This window comes from Dermacentor variabilis, chromosome 9 (assembly GCF_050947875.1).
Source record: "Dermacentor variabilis isolate Ectoservices chromosome 9, ASM5094787v1, whole genome shotgun sequence".
Classification (NCBI taxonomy): domain Eukaryota; kingdom Metazoa; phylum Arthropoda; class Arachnida; order Ixodida; family Ixodidae; genus Dermacentor; species Dermacentor variabilis.
Window position 1 is genome coordinate 33,082,864 of NC_134576.1, and position 19,813 is coordinate 33,102,676.

General features: G+C 46.2%; 2 protein-coding genes across 2 annotated transcripts in view; one reads left to right on the plus strand and one right to left on the minus strand.

The window, feature by feature from the left end:
• LOC142558293 (uncharacterized) overlaps positions 1–6,252 on the minus strand; it is a 39,329-nt gene extending 33,077 nt beyond the window's left edge. Inside the window, exon 1 of the mRNA XM_075670443.1 lies at positions 6,136–6,252. Coding sequence (XP_075526558.1) covers positions 6,136–6,252 — 117 coding nt within the window. The remainder of the gene's footprint in view (positions 1–6,135) is intronic.
• Positions 6,253–13,922: 7,670 nt separating this feature from the next.
• LOC142592591 (astacin-like metalloprotease toxin 5) overlaps positions 13,923–19,813 on the plus strand; it is an 85,635-nt gene continuing 79,744 nt past the window's right edge. The window contains exon 1 of the mRNA XM_075704124.1: positions 13,923–14,295. Coding sequence (XP_075560239.1) covers positions 14,205–14,295 — 91 coding nt within the window. The 5' untranslated portion in view covers positions 13,923–14,204. The remainder of the gene's footprint in view (positions 14,296–19,813) is intronic.

The window sequence follows — 19,813 nt, forward strand, 5'->3', positions numbered from 1 at the left end:
CCTTGGAAATAAGGTTGAAAAGTGCGAAATTTTGCTTCTTAAACGCGATCCACCCATAACAATCATTGCTGAAACCTTGTTACATGGTGAAGTTAGCGATTTGGTTCTAATTTCTTCCAGCTAAAGCATATTTCGTTGAATACGGTGGGTTAGAAATACTCTTAAAACATCTGTAGTATGGTGTGGTTTTAAGGCAAATGAATAGCTGCGAAAGCTTGTTCTTGCCATTAAAATACTCGGAATGTCAATATATGTGTTCTGTAGAAAAGTCCCTAATTTCCTCGTGAATGAATTGTCTAGCCTTGCGATCACATGACTATGTTAACTGAAAGCAAGCTTATTTTCATAGGTGATTTTAATGTTTTGTTGTATTGATTGGCGCAAGCCTTTTACGGTCTTCGATGTTCACTGGAATGATTTGGTAGGTTAGCTTTTGTCTGATTTCGAACGAATGTTACAGAATATATTAGAGAAATGCAAAATGCCACCTCAACAGTACGTTTATTTTTCTCTAGCAATGAGACATTGTAGGTGCGCTGTAGGTGTCGCTCTGTAGGTGTCGCTGATGGCGTCTCATACCACAGTTCAGTGGGCGTGTTCTTTCCGCATGGTGACGCAAGGTCACGTTAAATATCCGTATAATATTATTAAAAATTATGATTCACAACCATGCAATAATAAAAATTTTGTGGGACTTTTGCGATCACCTGAGAGGCAGCGTCAAGTTAATTACAATTATTCATTAGTGTATTGCAAAGCTTGTTGCCAACAAATGTGCTCACAACAACAAAAGAAACCGAAGATGTAGAACACCTTCCTTTACGTAGCCGCCGAAGGCTATCGTGAGAACTGGACATTCATGATACGAAACCATTGTGGTTCGAGAAACTCTTGGGTGCGTGGCCAACAGAAGCACTACAAATATGGACATTATATGCATTTGCAGAATTCATTGAAAAAAGCGAAAACTTAAAAAAATTATTAGTCTTTAAAACTATTTGGACGATGCTAGTCTTCCTGGACAGTGACATTTACTGACATTGACATTTATTCTGGCGTATGCATGGACGGTCGCTACACTTGTGACGACACATAGCTAATAATTCGAGAGATGTTCTTGTACGTTCATTGTTCACTATATAAAATATATTGTGGTGTATGGCGCATTGTTCTGCAGTCACTACGTTTTTATTCTTTTTCTTATTGCTTTACTTTCTTTTACACAGGTTACATTGGGCCTATGTTCTGGCTTGCGAACTTGGGTTATGAACTTGTGGCTTGTATGTCACGACTTGTGATTCGTTCGCGGGAACTGGTCCTTGTGAATTTTGTATCGCTACTGCTTTGTTTTTTCGGTGTTACTCCGGAAATTTTTAGACGCATACATTTTTATTGCATATTGTATACTATAGCCGGTGCCTCTGCGCAGCATCATCTTTTTTCTTAGACTTAAAAAATCTCCACTGACTTATTCATTTCAACATCTCAACATCTCGTTAGAATTTGGCAATCAGCAGCTACTGATCCAATGGCATCTCAAGATCTCCTTGCATACCTTGCAGAGTCACAAAGGGCTGAATTAATTGGAACAATCAACGTCTGCTGGCTTACATTCCAGAGTAAGTAGTGACTGATTCATTGCAAGATTTCATCTCGGTACGTACATTTCAGAATCAACAGCGACTGGTTCATTTCCACTTCATAGGTACATCTAAGAGTCCCCATTCAACAGCATTTCGAAGTCTCCTTACATACATTTCAGGATCAGCAACGATTGTTCACCAATATACAATTTATTATTAGCAAGATATTTTAGCTTTCCATTTTGGCAATAAAATAAGCGAATGACAGTTCGCGCGAACGCACCGACATTAAATTCACTGAGGCCCTGCACTCGACAGGCAGCCATACATCGCATATGTACACCACCGCTGTATTTACTTCGCAAGCACAAAATCACTGGCACACGAAGCCTACCAATATTTTTCATTCTGAAGAAGTACGTTTAGTTCGCCGAGCAGTAGGCTAATCTTTACCGTTAACTATGTCGAGTCTCGAAAGTCTTTCAGTAAATATTCCATGTCTTGACGACGCAGTGGGAGTAGTTGCTGACGCTGGGGTGGGAATGGTTTACGAGGGCGGACGAACACATGAGCACACACCTGACCACACGAGCCAGTGAAACGGGAACATAGCTGCCAAAACAACAGCAGCCAATTTCGATTCTAGCATTAGCCAAAGCGGCAGCGATAGTGCCACTTCTTGATGCAGCGACGTATCGGCCAAAATAGAAAGAAATGAAGACAGAAAAAGACAGAATTTAGGGTAAACAAATTAAGTAAGCTATCTACGATTGCCAGGCAGTCGAAATATTCGAAAATGAAACTAGCGGCAAATCGCGGTGGAGCTTTTTAAAGTTGACAGTAAAACGCCTAAATGCACAGCGTGACGAACCTGCAAATAATGTGAGTGGGACAAAATAAACATTCGCCGTCATATCTCTGATCGCTCTTCGCGTGACAAGAGTGTCCGAGATCGGAAAATGTTCAAGCGCTCCTGCTCCGCATGACTCGGCGTACGGAAATTAGAAGTGGAAATCTGCTCAATACCAGTCATACCAGCGGCCGAGCATAGCTCCGTGTTATTTTGGACGTCGTCTAATTTTCTGCGCATCCCTGGCGTTCAGTGTGAGTAACACTGCCGCGATAAGTTAGGGCTTCGTAGAGGCCTCTGGCAGGTGCAAGTTGCCACTGGCCTTACTGTGTACCGGCTCACTCCAGCGCGCCAAGAGGCCTGGCGTGCTTGAGACAATAATATATCAAGGACACTACAACAGAACACAAGTGGCCGAAAATAAAAGTAAAGCTTACAAAAACAACGGGCCGAATCACGCATAAGTGGATACCGGTACCCGTTCGCGTGCGTTGAGCGCATTGCGGGCGTCACGGCAAGAGAGGTGCTGAGTGTCTATGTCGCATCGGAATGTCTTTCTGAAGGCGGCGCTCTGGATTTTCTTCTGTTTTGCTTTTCACCACAGGACCCAGAAGCTAACTACAAAAAAAAAAAGAAATTCGTGTTCAAGATTCAATTCATGTATACATAAGATATTCATCAGAAGCCGTGTCAATAGCTACTTAATCACCGCCCTAGGTTGCGGTGGGTCGTGTGCACTGAGAGCGGACATGAGAGCGACGTCTGCCTAGGCGACGACGTACTAGGCACAACACCTTCACCGATAAGTTGAAACCTCCACCTGTGAAATATTGGTGTGTGGGATGTGTCATTAGTTGCCTTAATCTGATTTGTACTTACGTGAGTTGCACTTTCAAGCCAGTAAATGTGCAGAGGGAATAACTTATTCAAAGAAGCTGACGTATTTTTGCAATAAAAAAATGAAGCTAGAAGAATAGGCGCTTGAGGAGTTCGTCAGCCAGAATCTCATGTGCAACAAAAATAGCACACACACACACACAAACACGCTCACACACCTTAGCCCATTCATACCCAGAAGTCAATTACGTGTACTCAAGTAACATTTTGATAGAAGGCCATTTTCAAATGGTTTTCTCCCAATTGACAAACGATTTCCCATGACTAAACACGCTGCCTTCACTGTGGAGCGTTACCAGCACAGGAGAAACGACGACCCTTATGTCCGTCTCTGTTTAATTTCCTTAGACAAGCCAAAAGATCCATTCGGGCATATGTATGGATGGATGAATGAATGCTATGAGCGTCCCCTTCAAAACGGGGTAGGGGATTTCGCCGCTAAGGTCTTGTTCTTATTTTGCATAATGTCCTTCCTGTCTTAAAAAATAGCTACTATTACCACTACTAGGAACATCGTTCTCGTACGCTTCAGATGTTCGTGGTCTCTCTTCTTTTCCACCACCAAACCTCCGATCGCCCCTTATTTATCTCTATTGCGGCCATGTTTACTTTCTCCCTGCTATCCCTGAAACCAAGTCTCCAAGGAGGCCAGGGGAGCCTAAACCGACAGCGCAGTGGATAACTTCACATTCTAATAAAACATGTTCCATCGTTTCTCTAGCAAGCACACACTTCTTCCTCCTTGCTGTACCTCGCTTTATATCTACGCGTTCTAAGGCATCCTGATCTCTCTTTAAAAAAATGCGCTTGCCTTTGAGTTATCATATATTGATCCGTTGCTGATTTCATTTTGTTGTCATAGGTAATTACTCATAGCAGTTTCTTTGCTATTGCCGCCGCCCATGCGATTGTCTTAGCCTCTCTGACTTTACGCTTGGTGTCCTTTGTTACCATGTTGCTTACTATACCGGTCGCGTACTTGCGGTAAGCTTCCTAGTTCTTTTTCTCCACTGTGTCATTGCTTCCTGCTCAAATACCTGAACAACCTCGCGACCCATTTACTTTCCTCACTAGCTCTTCCTAATCAATTTTACTGTGAGCTTTCATCACTTCAAAGCTTGTCCAGCCCATATCACCTTGCTTAGCTTCCTAAGTAGTCTTCCCGTGAGCGCCCACTCCCTCGTCCTTTCTTTCCGATTTATTCTAGTGCACTCTTCCCAAACATAACTTTCAAACATTGGTGGCTCTTCTAAGTCTCTAAGGTATGTTCCTGTGACTGTATACATACCTGTTTTTTTTCTCTATTTAACTGCTCCTCATTATCTAACCACTTTTTCTTCTGCAGCCCTGCAAGTTTGTGTAGCCTATTGCATGGCAAACTCTTTCCTTTTTTCCCTTGTTTTTCTGCTGTGACAATGTAAGGTGTTATTGGCTCATTGCAACAGCCGTTTCGGCTCGCGATGTTGTCGGCCACTTCCGGTGTCCATCGCAGCTATATAGCCAGGCTCCTGAGAACTATGGGAAATTAGCAAAGAAATGGTCTGATTGTCTTGAAGAAGAAAAACAAGATTAAAGAGACGTATAAAATATGCTAGAGTGAAAAACATGCTGGAGTACCTGATTAAATCAAGCAGCCTAGGTGACTGTTCATCATCGCCCGTTTCAAAAGGGATGCTTGCAATTTGGCATCATGATAACAGTCATCGCCATAAGCATCATATCCTGCCACCTGTCACGCGATGCGACATGCGCGCCACGAAGCGTCCATACGTGCAAACTTTGCATTGTAGTTGCGTTGTGTTCTAATAGGTGTCCCGACATGTAGGAGTTGCACAGGTAGGGACGCGTTTTGCCAGTGCTCCATGGCGGTGACGGAAACAAACATTGGAGTGAAACATAGGACTGGAGTCGGCCAAAAAGATTTTTTTCTGCATGCTTTCACCTTGCTTCTGTTATTGATTTGCTAAATTTTAGCATTTAAATAGTAATTGGCTAGTTTTCTTTTCTTTATTTTATTCGTGTGCGCTGGTGTGTTTCGTGTACATCTGGTTTTGCAGGATAGAGCGTCCTTTCTCGCCGCGTGTTTCAATACGTGCAACCATGTGGGACATTTAAGTGTTTATAGCCTTTCAAAGGAAGTTTGGAAGTGGCAAGACTAATAGCTATTAGTGATTTTGTTATGTACTGGGAATTACTTTATTCCTCACATAGTACACATAAAGAACGTAGCCGTGTCGGAGAGATGGCGACCACACTACATCACTTAGCGCGAACACACCGTCCACGTGATTGTCCCACAACAGGGCTTGCCAGGGATGTGGCTCCACCCATCGGCACAGTGGGGAATGTTCACACATAGTTCCGGACACTCCCACTACGCGGCTGCACCCGTCCGCATCCGAGGACCGAAACCCGAACTAATCACGGACACAACACTTTTCCCCCTTAGAAGGATGCCTTGTACCACGTAGGCTGCCGTCTGATCCGTGCTGGTCGTTTTGGTATGCTCGATTCGGATTCGAGTGGACGTGAAGGTGGCATAGCTGGTGTGCTTAATGTACACCAGCTATGAGCGTGAGCGTGGGACAGTAATGCCCCACGCTCACGTGGGGCATTACTGTCCATGCCCCACGTGAGCGTTGCTAAGGCTTGTCTGTCCAGCTTAACTTCGCCGGTGCGCTTCCTGAGCTGGTTTAGATGGCGTCTAACAATTCTTCCTGCGCATTTCACAAGCCAGGATCTGTGGCCCATCCTTTTAACCAGAGTTCCTTCTGCCCAGTCTGGCCCCTTGCCGAATTGTTTTACCCATACGGCTTCTCCTTGCATGAGTTGACGACTCTTGGGTAGGTCAGGTTGTGCAGCCTCCTGTCCTTCCGATACAATGATGAGGTCCAACTGGTTTGGCAGCTCCCGCCCGAACATGGCTTTAGCCGGTGTTAGCCCGGTTGACTGATATACAGTGGTATGCTGCCGAAACAGGAAACGTGACAAGCGAACACTGAGCGAACCGGACGGTTCTCTGGCCAGTGCCCTCTTCAGTTCTCCAACATAACGTTCTGCTTGCCCGTTTGTAGCAGGATGGTAAGGGGCTGACGTTACGCTTCGAATGCCATTTCTCTGGTAGAAGTCTTGTATCTCGGAAGACACAAATGCAGCCCATTTGTCCGACACAACCTTGATGCCCTCGGGGCTTCCCTGCCACAGGTGATCCGCCTCGTCGCCAATGTTATGTACTGGGAATTACTTTATTCCTCACATAGTACACATAAAGAACGTAGCCTTGTCGGAGAGATGGCGACCACACTACATCACAGAACACCTATACAAACTTAGAGAAGGGAAACTGTGCCTTCCACAGTGCTACGGAAATAAGCGTAGCGGTGGCGTCGTGAACTAAAGTATGCGACCACAGGTGGCGCTGTACAACAGAAAACGGAAACGGGGTTTTGCACAGTATGGCCGTTGGCTTTACCAGGTGTTCTGTGGCTTTACTGGGTTTCTGGCTGCTGCGCCTCGACGTGCACCCGCCAGTTTATATATATGTAGGCGCTACGTTTGCCACACAGCAACCAAACTGCCGGTAGCACGATCGAGGCGCAGCAGAATACATGTAGCGCTGAGTCATATCGAGTTGAGGCACACTGAACTGACTTTTAAGGGCATCCCGAGCGGGTTTTCGTTTATTACGCGGCCGTTACCCCGAGTTGTGCCGCCGCGCTCCAGCTGTCGCATTTCGTGTACGGCTACTGACAGAATGCGGTTTCCAGGTGGCACGATGGCCTCGACTGGAATAAACGCACACGACACCAAAGATTGAGTAAGCCTGAAAATATTTTATTTGCATTTTACAAGTACAACAAAGAGCACACGTCTACGCATCCACACAAACGCGGTTACATAGTCAAGAACATAGTCAAGAAATGGCTCATTAATAAGGGTAGCACAAGCGCACAAGAAAGAAGACCTAAGCTACAAAACGTACGGTCGGCTGCTAAGTATAATAATTTCCCTGTCACCGCGTGTCACTTTTGTACAGCATCTTTACAGCACTACCAGGCCGGGTAGTTTGGCGGAAAGAACGCAACAGCTTACGGCCGTCAGCTGCCTCTTCCTTACGGGTGGCATAATTATCCTAATCTCCGCATCAACGTCGAGCAAGTCCGCAAACAGGCATCTGTATCTGAACCATATGTGCCAGCTTAATACATGTGTAGTAAAATTATGATAACCACTGCGTCTTATCAAACGTATTGGTTTTGCAAATGCGCATTACAGCTGACGGAACGACATACTGTAAGTGAAGCACAAGAGAACAAGGACAAAAGGAGGGTACAACACTTGAAGAAGAAATGAAGAATTAGTAGGCGTACAGCAAACAAGCGATGACGGAGAACACACAATGATGCATCGGGTGTTCTGCGACATCGGTTTGCGTACTTACGGTGTTATGGAGATCAACGGCATAAAAACGTACCTTCAAGCGTACTCCCTCAACCACCGCCGCATTCATTATGATAATCAACGCCCAAAACAAAACGACGCACTATTTTTTGCCAAGAGTAGACCTCTTTACAGCAAGTCTATGTAATGACTCGCAGACGAAACCAGCATGCTTTCGAAAATGTTTTACCGCCGTAGTATTCGAACGCCAACGGCCAGGAAACACATTGATACCAATAGGCTGTCGGCTGTCGGCATAGAGTTTCTCACTACATTACCTAGAGGGAAATCTGGCGCTGCTGCGCTGTGGTATGCATGGGAATGCCGGTATATTGTGACTTCGGATTGGCATCGTTCTTGGAGAGACAGGACACCTTGGAGACGCGCTTGGCTAGCACCGTTCCGTCTGTCACAACGATTCATTTTCTACTAAAACAGCACGTGAAAGGCTGTTTTGGTTTTATTATTACGCAAAAACATGTTTTGTTTAACTATAAGAACTTGTTATTGCTCGTACGATTATATGATACGTAAAAAGTATCAGCGGGCCGCTAAAGTTGGAGGACAGACGACAAGGTTCGCGCTCACTTTGAAACAGTTTGTCGTCTGTTCTTGCTTTTCTTCCCGTCGTCATGCATTGTAGGTGAGTAAAGATGTAATATGCGTGAATGGAAACATTTTATGAAGATTTTACTTTGAGAACGCGTTATTTGTGTAGCCATATCCACGTTTTAGACGAAGCCTCTTACAACACTAGCCAACACGAGCCTCGCAGACACATATACCGTCATTCCCATGACGGCACGGTGCCCCCTTAAGAAACCCCCATAGACGGTGGCGCCAGATTTCCCTCTAGGTGTTATAGTGAGAAACTCTATGGCTGTCGGTGGTTAATCAAGTACAAAAACCTTGACGCTATGACTAAAAAGCAGCTTCAACAATCGAAGTTTACAAAAAATCAATTGCCTATTTGTCTGAGGTAACAAAACATCCTTAGACACCTCGATTGTTTATGTCAATGGTTTGGGTAAAGTAAAAAATCCGGCATGTTCAGCGCCCCTAGCAGAGAAAGCACAAATTAAAGTCTTCGACCAAATTACAGTAGCTACACTTGCGCGCTTACGCTGAAACGCGCCTCGATTGACTTTTCGCCCTCTGTGGCCATTTGTTGAACTTGAGAGTGTGCGGGGCCTGACTACATCACTTGGCGCGAACACACCGTCCACGTGATTGTCCCACAACAGGGCTTGCCAGGGATGTGGCTCCACCCATCGGCACAGTGGGGAATGTTCACACATAGTTCCGGACACTCCCACTACGCGGCTGCACCCGTCCGCATCCGAGGACCGAAACCCGAACTAATCACGGACACAACAGATTTTACTGTGTGTGCATGGGTATCGGGAAAATTGCTTTGGTAGAAAAGTGAGAGCGCGGCCGTGTGGTTGAACACGTACAAACACCTGTCATACCTGAAGACTGTGCGGCATTCATTGCTTTTAAAACATGGTGAGAATTACTTTGCGACATTTTAAGGATTTAGATCCTGTGCGTATCGGTTTTTGCTAGAGGATACGTGCTCTGAAAGCTTCGATGTTTGCCTTAGGGAAAGCTAAGTGCAACACAAGGCAAGAAAGACGGTAAATTGTGCAGTGTGCGGGGGTTGCTCAATGTAACGAGGGGACAGGTTAAAATGGAAAGGAAATCGAGTCAATCGGTAGACACTGTCATGTTGATGCTAGGCTAAAGAAAACGGAGGATTTGCAGGATGAGCTTGTGAAACAGGTCGAAGAGCTCAAAAATGAGATAAATACGAAGTGTAATGCACGGAAGGCGGTGGAAAAAGATTTCAAGCAGCCGAGGTAAAGCTGAATACGGCCGCCATCGTGAACCAGTATGGTCGCGACAATGGAACCCTGGCTGTCGACGTGACAGGACAGGGAGTGTCAGCGAAGCACGTGGAATGCGTGCAACATGGGGAAGGGGTAGCTGTAAAGATTTTCACCTACCTTGGGGCGGCCACAAAGGCAAAGCAGGAACGTAGGGGTCGATGTCCCTTGTCAAGTTCGAATCACGCGGAAACGACTAGCAAAGGGAAGCGGGCAGATGCCTCGGCATTTGGAGAGAATGAAAGGGTGATTATCTACAGCGACTCAAACCTCGCTGGATGCACAAGAGCAATGGTGGAGAGGGTGAAAGGCGATAAAAGAGTGGTGGTAGGAACATTTGCAAGGCAGGCATTAGGCGCTGTCTTAGAGCGAGCAAAAGCAAACGGAAAAATGCCCACGGACACAACTTTGTCATAGTAGCAGGCAGGCTAAATGACGTCCTAAGCAGAAAAGGGACCGTACATGCCTAGCGCTTGGCGACGATGGTATGCGACTTGCGCGATCTGTCCTCTCAGGTGCAGATCGTGGTGTGCATGGTGCCGGAGGTGCCTGTACAAGAAAGTAACATACAACGAGCCGTATTGGCTGCTAATGAGGCTATATGGAAATCAGCCGAGAGAAATGTTTCGAGGTTGTAGAAGTAAGCACGGAAGTGAGAAGCTATGGTGGTTTTCAACAATACGGGATCCACTTCAATCACAGGGCTGGACGAGAAGGGAGCTGGCGACTTGCAGGTCGCGCTGTTGCTTCTTTAGGGGGCCCACGTGCGCTCAGGAGGCCAGAGTAGGTAGTAATGAGGAGGGTCCCCTAAGGGAATCTCAGTATAGGATTGCCGTAAATAACAGAAAAAGGAGGAAAGCAAGAAAGAAAGCTCGCCATGCAATAGGCTACATAAACATGCAGGGTGCAAGAAGAAAGGAAAAGTGGGCAGAGGTTGAGGAGCAGTTAAATAGAGAACAAGTAGGGGTCTGCGTGGTTACAGAAACGCACCTTAGAGACTCGGAAGAGCCGTCAGTGATTGAGAATTATGTCTGGGAAGGGTGCAACAGAGCTAGGTACGAAAGAAAGGGAGGGCCAGTAGGAATGGTCATCCATCAGGGAGCCAAATGGAAAGGAGTAAATACAGAAAAAACAGAGAAAGATAGAAGGTGGAATTGAACGTTGGTTGTCAGAAATATGTGAGAAACCAAAGGCCGCACCTAGAATATTTTGGAACCACATAAACGTATTAGGCAGGAAGTCTGGCACAATACAACATATCCCAGACGAAGATGGAAACAAACTGGGAGGAGGCGCGGTATTAAAATGCATCATCAAAATAACAGCCGAATCTTTCCTAGGCAATGACGAGGTTGTAGTTGAGAAAAAAAGACCATGAAAGAGAACCAGATCGAAAAGGAGCTGGTGCGGAAAAATTTTAATGGGAAGAAATCTGCAGAGAAAATTCCCGAGGGCACAGGCACAGGACTAGACGAGGTTCCCGTTAGGCTGATTGAGGAACTAAGGCTATGAACTAGGCCAAAAAAAAAAAAGCTAAGGAAGCTCTGTTGCAAACAGTAGAAAAGCCTTTGAGAGATAGACGAATACCGGGCAGTTGGCGAGAAATTAGAATCAGTTTAATTTATAAAAGTAAAGAGGGAAAAGATAGAATTCACTCATCTAGACGTTGACCATTACATCGGTAATATACAGGATAGCAGTGTAGGCAATTAAATTATTGCTGAAACCATTGGCAGAGAATAATGGCATTTGGGAGAACTTTAGTATGACTTCAGAATAAGCGGGCATCTGGATGATGAATCATCTGTCCTTACTCAGTGTATTGAAATATCAAGAATAGAAAGCAGACCGTTATATGTGGCCCTCTGAGATTACAGGAGCGTATGACAACGTAGATCGCAACTTTTTGGGGGTACCCTGGAAGGGGAAGACTTACGCGACGATTGCATACAGATTTTAAGAGAAATTTACCTAGAAAATGCCGTTTGCATTGAATAGGAAGGGATTAGGAGCGAGGAGAAAGTTGATATGAACTTTCATCCCCACCGTTATTTATGATGTACATTACGAGGATGGCAAGGGCGCAAGAGGGAAGTAATCTAGGCTGTAACCTCTTATAGAAATAAGCGTGTACACTAGTAGAGCAGCAGCTTCCAGGTTTGTTTTATGCGGGCGATATTGTGCTGCTAGCAACAAGCAAAGGGATATGCAATGTCTGGCTAATACCTGTGGACCGGAAAGCAAGAATTTAGGTCTGAAATTTAATGTTAAAGAATTAGGTATTATGATATTCAATGAAAGCGGTGAAGAGGCCGCGTCAATACAGGGCCAGGAAATACCTCTTGTGAACGAATATAAATACCTTGGTATGTGGATAAACAAAGGCCATAGATATATGGAAACAGGAAAAACAATAATAGTTAAGCGGAAGAGAAATACGGCGATAATGAAACACAGAGCGCTATGGGGATACAATAGGTAGGAGGTGCTCCGGGGTATGTGGAAAGGTGTAATCGTTCCAGGACTTACATTTGGAAATGCGGTTGTTTGCTTTAAATCAGGGGTACAATCAGGACTCGATGGGAACCAAAGGTCAGTGGGTCGCCTCGCATTGGGCGCTCATGGGAAGACTACAAATGAAGCTGTGCAGGGTGATATGGGCTGGACTAGTTTTGAAGTGAGGGAAGCTCGCAGTAAAATTGAGTATGAAGAACGGCTGAGGAATATGGAAGAAACTAAATGGGCTGGGAGAGTGTTCAGGTATCTGCACAGGAAAAACATTGATTCACAGTTGAGGAAAAGAACTAGTAATCTTATCAGCAAGCATACGACCTGTATGGTGAGCAACATGACAATAAAGAACGTCAAGCGGAAAATCGCCGAGGCTGAAATAACCTATGGGTGACGGTAGTGGAAAAGAAACCTGCCATGAGTAACTACTTAAGAGTAGAAGACGAAATCAGGAAAGAAACAATTTGTGAGAAACCGCTCTTTGTACGTTAGTATCCCAGAAACGTACCTCCGACACCGTCTACACACAGTCTGCCCCCGAGGGGACATCTCGCGCAAGTCGTCTACACCTTTCGCCAAACGCTGAGCTAGTAGTGTTCCTTTCGTGTTTAGCACGTTATTTAGGCTGACCTTCAAGGTAGCGTCCCTGTGGTTTCTCCGCGAGTTTTTCTTAAGCTCGCTCCAAACCAGAGCCCAATGTTTGCCCTGGAAATGTTCCAACCGCCACTCTTTTGCCGCCTTTCACCCTCTCCGCTATCGCGTTTGTGCACCTAGTCTGATTTGAGTCACCGGCAATGATAATCTTCTCCTCCTCTCCTACTGTCGAGGCCTCTTCCTGCCTCCCTCGGTCATCCTTTTTCGCGTGATTCGGTTTTGACACGGGGCATGGACCCCTTCATTTTCGCTTTCCCTTTGTGGTAGTTTCAACGTAGGTGAACCTCTTTCCAGCAGCCCTAACCCCACCTCCCACGTGTTCCACGCGCTTTGTTGGCACTTGTGGTGTTGTCACACGTGTAGACGGCGTTCTCTCGTTACTGTCATTTTCATTCGTGATGGCGGCGCGGTTCAGTTTTACCTCGGCTTCTCGAAGTCTTTCTTCCACCACCTTCCATTCATCACGCTCCATATTGAGCTCATTTTTGAGCTATTCGACCAGTTTCACATGGGCATCCTGCGCACCGTCCATTTGCTTCAGTCTAGCATCGACATGACAGTTTCTGCCGATCGACTCGATTTCTTCTCCATTCCCATCCTTCCCCTTGTCTATCTTGAAGGATCCCTCCCACGCCGCGGGCCTTACCGCCTTCCTTGCCATGTGTTGCGCTTAGCTTTCTCTAATGCTACCACCGAACCTTTCAGAGCGCGTACCCACCGCAAGGACCGATTCGCGCGGAACCTCAATCCTTAACATGCTCCAAAGTACTTATATGCAATGTTTTAAAATGCAACACAATGTGTTGCACATCCGTAGTGCACTCTCGACGACCTTTATGCCGATTACGCTGAAGGAACTTATCGCCACAGGCATCACATTTGTTGGGCAACCATTTACTTTGGACACGCGGGGTCAACAAACAGGACGCTCCGAACAATTGCAGCGATAGCCGCCCCGAATCGCCGTTGCTGTACTGGCCTGCGACAATAAGGGGCGTGTGTCTTCGCTTGAGCCGATAAGCTTATCTCTCCAAAACGGCTTTCAAGTCGTCCACAATCATCGGTATCCACTAGCGGCATTGACGTCCTTGGGCAGGAGAGCATGACGTCACACTACTACATCGGAAGCCTTGTCCGCCGATCAATGCATAACGGCAGAGGCGTCGCGACTGCCGTACTTCCCAAAACATTCAAGCTCACTTCGCGCGCTCGCTCAAGGATCTGGAGACCCGGAACCAGTGCACTGTTTCGAGGCCTTCGCAAACACGTGTCTATCTAATCGCGGCGCTCAAAGTTCAGTAAGCGCGACACGAGAAAGAAGCCCACCACGGCGAACGCCCAAGGACGAGGCTGTGCCGTGACACTAGGTACACTGGCAGCATGGGATTCGCACCGACGACCTACATTGCTGCACTGTTGCTGACGTCAGCGGTGCAAACCGCTCTGGCAGCACCTGCATGGCCACACCCAGGTACGTTCATTATGCAAGTATACGGCCTATTATGCAAATCAAGGGATCTATACCCGTCGGTGTGGACCTAGAATAGAGAATAGAACAGTAGTTTCACGGCCCCTAGCTGCAACTCAAGCTTTAGCAGCGGTCCGTGTTTCTTAGTCCGTTCTCATTTTGTAGTGCTACTGCACCTAATTACACCACGAATACCCAGTTACTGGGTAACCTTAAAACTAAAATTAAGTTAGGAGGTTTTAGGCGCCAAAACCACGAGCTTATTGTGAGGAACGCCGTAGTGAGGGACTCCGGAAATTTGGACCACCTAGGATTCCTTAACGTGCACCGAAATCTAAGTACACTGGTGCTTTCGCATTTTGCCCCCCTCGAAATACGGCAGCCATGGTTAGGATTAAATGCCGCGACTTCGTGCTTAGCAGCCCAACACTATAGACACTGAGCTAGTGTATAATTTGACGTACAACATTTGCGTACAGCACGTGCCAGTCCCACACAACGTAGCGTGACGAGACTTAAGATTTTCTTATTATATAAATGCCATATTTTTGGTGGCCATTATCGGCGGTATTATTTACACTTCTGTAGTCTTTGTATGACGAAACGTCAAGAGCGAATGACCACTACAGCGGCTGACATCCTGCCTCGACGTTCTCGATAACTGCTGCACGTGAAAATAAGTTAAAATAGCATTCACTACAAGTGACTTCAAGCATGCAACATGCATTCACAGAAGTGTTTCTTTAAAGTGGTCAACTAAGAATACCAACCCGGGTACTTTACGTCCTGATGACATGGCGGGACTCATCGCCGTTCCTGATTCATCAGTCGTGACAACGCAGGCTTCACGCCGGCTGAAATGCTGCACTTCACTGCACATATTACCTAACCACATACCACACATATTACCTCACCGACCATTCGACGCTGCGATATTGTAAGTCTTTAGCGTACGGCATTCGCACAGCATTTTGCGCATCAAGACACATCCATAATGGTGTGCAATGAGAAATTATAGACGCAGGGTTTGTCCAGAGAATTACACTGTTACACAGGTTTGCGTCTCGTCAAAACTGTTCTGGAAGGAATGAGCCACTCAAATGCTGGCAACGGAAAATAAAGCCAGGAAGGCTGCAACCAGTTCGCGTAAAACGCATAAAGAGCATTATGCCACAAGACACAACGTCTAAAGCCATGAGATTCAGTCGTACCCATAATATGTTAGTATTCTAAGCCTCAAAACATTATGTATCCCCGCCAACGTCTTGATAAGGATACCTAATACAAATCTTTGCTTAAAAGCGCAAGAGAACTGTGTTTTGCGTCGTTCTTCTAAATATTAGGTTCTCAATCTATAGATGGCCACTCTCGTATTATTTCAGTCTGTGATCAAATATGTTTCCGTAGGTCAAATACAATAGTGATGGTTGATGACACGCTGCACCTTGAGGTCCCAGTCTTCGCTTCGTCGTGAGCTTTTACCTGGGAATGCGCAAGCACACACACATTCTGGTCGCCGTGCCCGAGCGACACGCCCAACCGACACTACGATTCCCACATCGCTTTGCAAAGTTTTGCCCCTCTCCCTGTCTCCCTCTCTTTCTTTATCGTGGTCAGCCCTAGGCAAGATACAAATTAGTTACTTATCTTAACAACATTGGTATTTATACGTGACGAACATGGTTAAAACAATAGCTGGCCTTCCCGCAATTGAAAGTAGATGTAAGCATGAAATGGCGACTGGCAAAGCAGATTGGTAGGAGATGATACTGGCCGCAATCTTAAGATGGGTGTAAGGCACATTGGCACTGACACACTCCACCACACGAAACCGCACCACGTCATACTGCGCGCTAGTCCCTATGGACGCAATTGTTTTCTGTCACAAAATTGCGCCCACATCGCGTCTTTTGCTGCCTGTGGTCGCCTTCAAGCGCTTTTCGTCTTCCAACAGTGTAGCGCGCTCAGCGTCCGACGCTACTTCTTGACGCGTCGAAGTGGTCGGGTGCAAATGTGCGGTGCGAGGCAGTGTTGTCATTTTCGCGAACGACCGCATAATCCTGGCATTGTCGGCACAGTCGAGGAGTCTTCTGCTCGGGCATGTAACTCGCTAAGCGATCGGTTTCCTGAAAGCGCTTCCTAACTCTCCTTTTATTGCGCCGCATTGCTCGGCTTGAGCGCTTGCGACGGCGATCTCACTGAAGTAAAGAATGATGCAGGAGCGTATGCGGCCACGACGCGACGAAGTCGTGCAAGCTTGCTGAGCCGAAATAAACCTGTTTTGAACTGGATCGTTACAAGTCTCGTCTAGCATAAACAACCATCCGCGGCGCGCCGGAAGCTGCGGGCATTGCCGGGTTGGTCACGGAGAGTAACGCCATTTCTCGAGGCGGCGCAAAACGCGCGCCGCGGAACTCACGGACCGGTGGCCTTGAGAAGCCTAGAGGCGAACCCTGTCTCAGCGCCAAAAAAAAAAAAAATGACAGTCAAGTCTATGGTGCACTCTATGTGCCTTTTGAACATCGCTATTGGAAATGACAAACTAAACTCCAGCGTACTAGCAGTTACAGCTTGAGTGACATTGTGAACAAACATTAGGAAGAAATAGGAAGCAATATTTTTTTGTAACCTGTTTGAGCAGTAATTAGCGTTTGCAATGCGGTCCATTACAAAAAGTTGGGGGTTAGAGACCACATTTTCTTAAGGTTTAACTGGTTGCCTGGATGATCTCGTTTAGTTCTCGCAACGATGCCCGGATGTTCTTGTTTCGTTCTTTCTGTGTTCTCGTCTTGAGTTCCCGGATAACGCCTCTGCCTTTTGGATCCAGATCTAGAGGTAATAAAGGCGCATATCCGATAACCAGTTGTTTAGTACATCACATGTCATTAGAAGGATTACGTTTCCTAAGGAATTAGGTTCGCGAACACCTAGCACACTGCTTTGAGACAAATAAGGAAACAACGTAGTTGCTTTAAGTGGAATATAGTATGATGCAATGATAAATTACGATGCAGCAGTGCACTTCTTTATTGTATAATGTAAGTTTTCGGCAGCATCAAATGAGTGTAGTGATACGTCACATGACATTTTAGTGTCTTTCAGAAATTTGTCATTGATGTTATGCCGGTAGAACAGACAAAGTGGTCGCGAAACTCATGCCTGTAAAGTAGCGGTTATAATTGGAGGAGAATTCATGCTATTGTGCATGTAATACACATTTCTCGTACATGCACTCTAAAGAAAGTTCAATGTATTTTGTCCCCAAGCAATATTCGTCATCTGTCGTGGCCGCATTTCCTTTCTTTAGCGCTGCGAGCCAGGTACTTCCTAGTCACGATCCGCTTGCGCGTTATCAGCTTGACGCATCATTCGCGACAGGAAAGCAGCGAGCGCCGAGTTTTCAAGAGAGGATACGCAAGCAAGGCAGATGACGATTATTGTTTGGGGACAAGAAAAGCCCCAAAAGGTGTAAACTTTTTGTAGAGTGTAGACACACAGTCGTGTTCGGTGTAATTAAGCAGGTACTTTTATGAGCTGAATAGGCATTTCGGTATTTTTCTAGTACTCACCAACCAAATATTCCTGCATGAACACAGAGTAAGAAGAATGGAACTAAGACAGCAAGCGTGTGTTGCTCTTATTTCTGCCACCTCTGTCAATGTCTAGCTATTATTATTATTATTATTATTATTATTATTATTATTATTCATCTTGTCTTGCTCAACGAGCTCGTAAATCTCTGCCCAACTGTCTGCTGCGGACTCGACAGCATTGTCCGATAATGACGAAACGCGAAACCTACGCGTCGTTTCACGCCGAGGTATTCGTCTCGGTGGCCAATGTATTTCAAGCCCTTTTTTGTAAGCTCTACGACAGCATGACCCTGTCCGAGGGGCAGCAAGGAGAGGAGGCGGCGAAAGACAGGACAAAGGGAAAGTGACGTATCAGTGACGCAGCAGACGTGTGCATGTTCTATTGAAATGTTCGAGGCCTAGGCACCAGAGTGAATAAACTTATAAATAAATAGTTTCATCCACTCATTCTATAATAGGTTCAAGTGAAACGTGACGTTTGCCTAAAATACCATCTATTCTGCATTTTCTTGCGTATTGTAACGTCTTTCTTAAGCCTCAACCAGACGTACGCGCTGGTACGTGGCCGCACGCGCAGCACCGCGTCTGAACGCGTACGGCGTCAGACGTGGAGGCTGCGTCGCATGTCGACGCGCGGCGGCGTGAACACTTTGCACTGCTAGGTTTTTTGCGTCCGCGCCGGAAGCTGCAGCTCGCGTCACCCATAGAGTTTCCTACAAAATTACTAGAGGGAACTCTGGCGCTAGTGTCTACGTGAGCTACAATGGGAGCGGTTGTCCCAGCATGGGAATTATGGGAAGTACATGGATTTGCCTAAACTTCGTCCTTTTTGGCTTCAAACTGCTTTGTGACTTAGTAAACTCGTCATTTTCAACAGTTTATTGCGTAATAAATAATTAAATAAACATCATTAAAATTGCCCGACTGCAGGATTCGAACACAGGGACTCTAGTACAGAAGCCTGATATTGAAACCATTAAGCCACGGATGCATGTATCGACAAGCGAATGAAACGCACTTATGAATTTATCGCGGGCATGCCAGTGCTTTGAGACGCTTGGTGCGTTTCGATTTGGGCACATAAACAAGCTCAATCATTGCAATTAATAGCAATTGTATGCGTTCCCCGGCGTCTTCTACACTTCGAAGAATATAGATTGCGCTGAAATATACAATAAGATTTATATAGCGTAATATACAAAGCCACAAGAACGTCTGAATCCACAAGCACGAAGATCAGACAAATCCATGTACTTCCCATCATTCCCATGGTAGGACAACGACTGCAGCGCCAGAGTTCCCTCTAGTAATTTTGTAGGAAACTCTATGGCGTCACCCGCCCGACGCGCGTCATGTGACTACGGCGAACTAACGCGTCTTCCGGAACAAATTGCGCAGCGCGCAGGCAAGCCCGGTCAATCTGCGTGCGTTGGGATAGCAGTTGCGCGTGGGTTTTGCTATTTTATGATGGCAGCCGCTGAAGTCTGCAGCCGTAACGGGTGCATTATTAACGAAATGTTCATCGCCGAAGTTTGGAACCTGACACAACGTGCAGCACGCATAAGGCACAGAGCATGCGAGTGGCGCTATGCCGGCGCTGCTTCAGGTTTCACGGAGTTCACAATACTCGGTATTGAGTCGCAGTTGAGCTGACTGAACCACTAGGAATCCTGCAATATTTCTTTTAAACATAAAAACACATTTTAGGTTAAAATTTATTGTGTTTTATTGCGATATTTAGCATATTGCTTAGCGTGACCGTTAAGCGAAGGTTGGGCTACTTTGAACACAGGCACCTAGCAACACTGCGCCACCGCGACAAAACGCGCGGCGACGCGCGCGGCAACTCGTGCATCGTTTGAGCGCGCCCTCTCCTTCCGCCGAGTGCGACGCGACGTCGAGTGAGCGCGGCGCGCGCGGACGCGTCC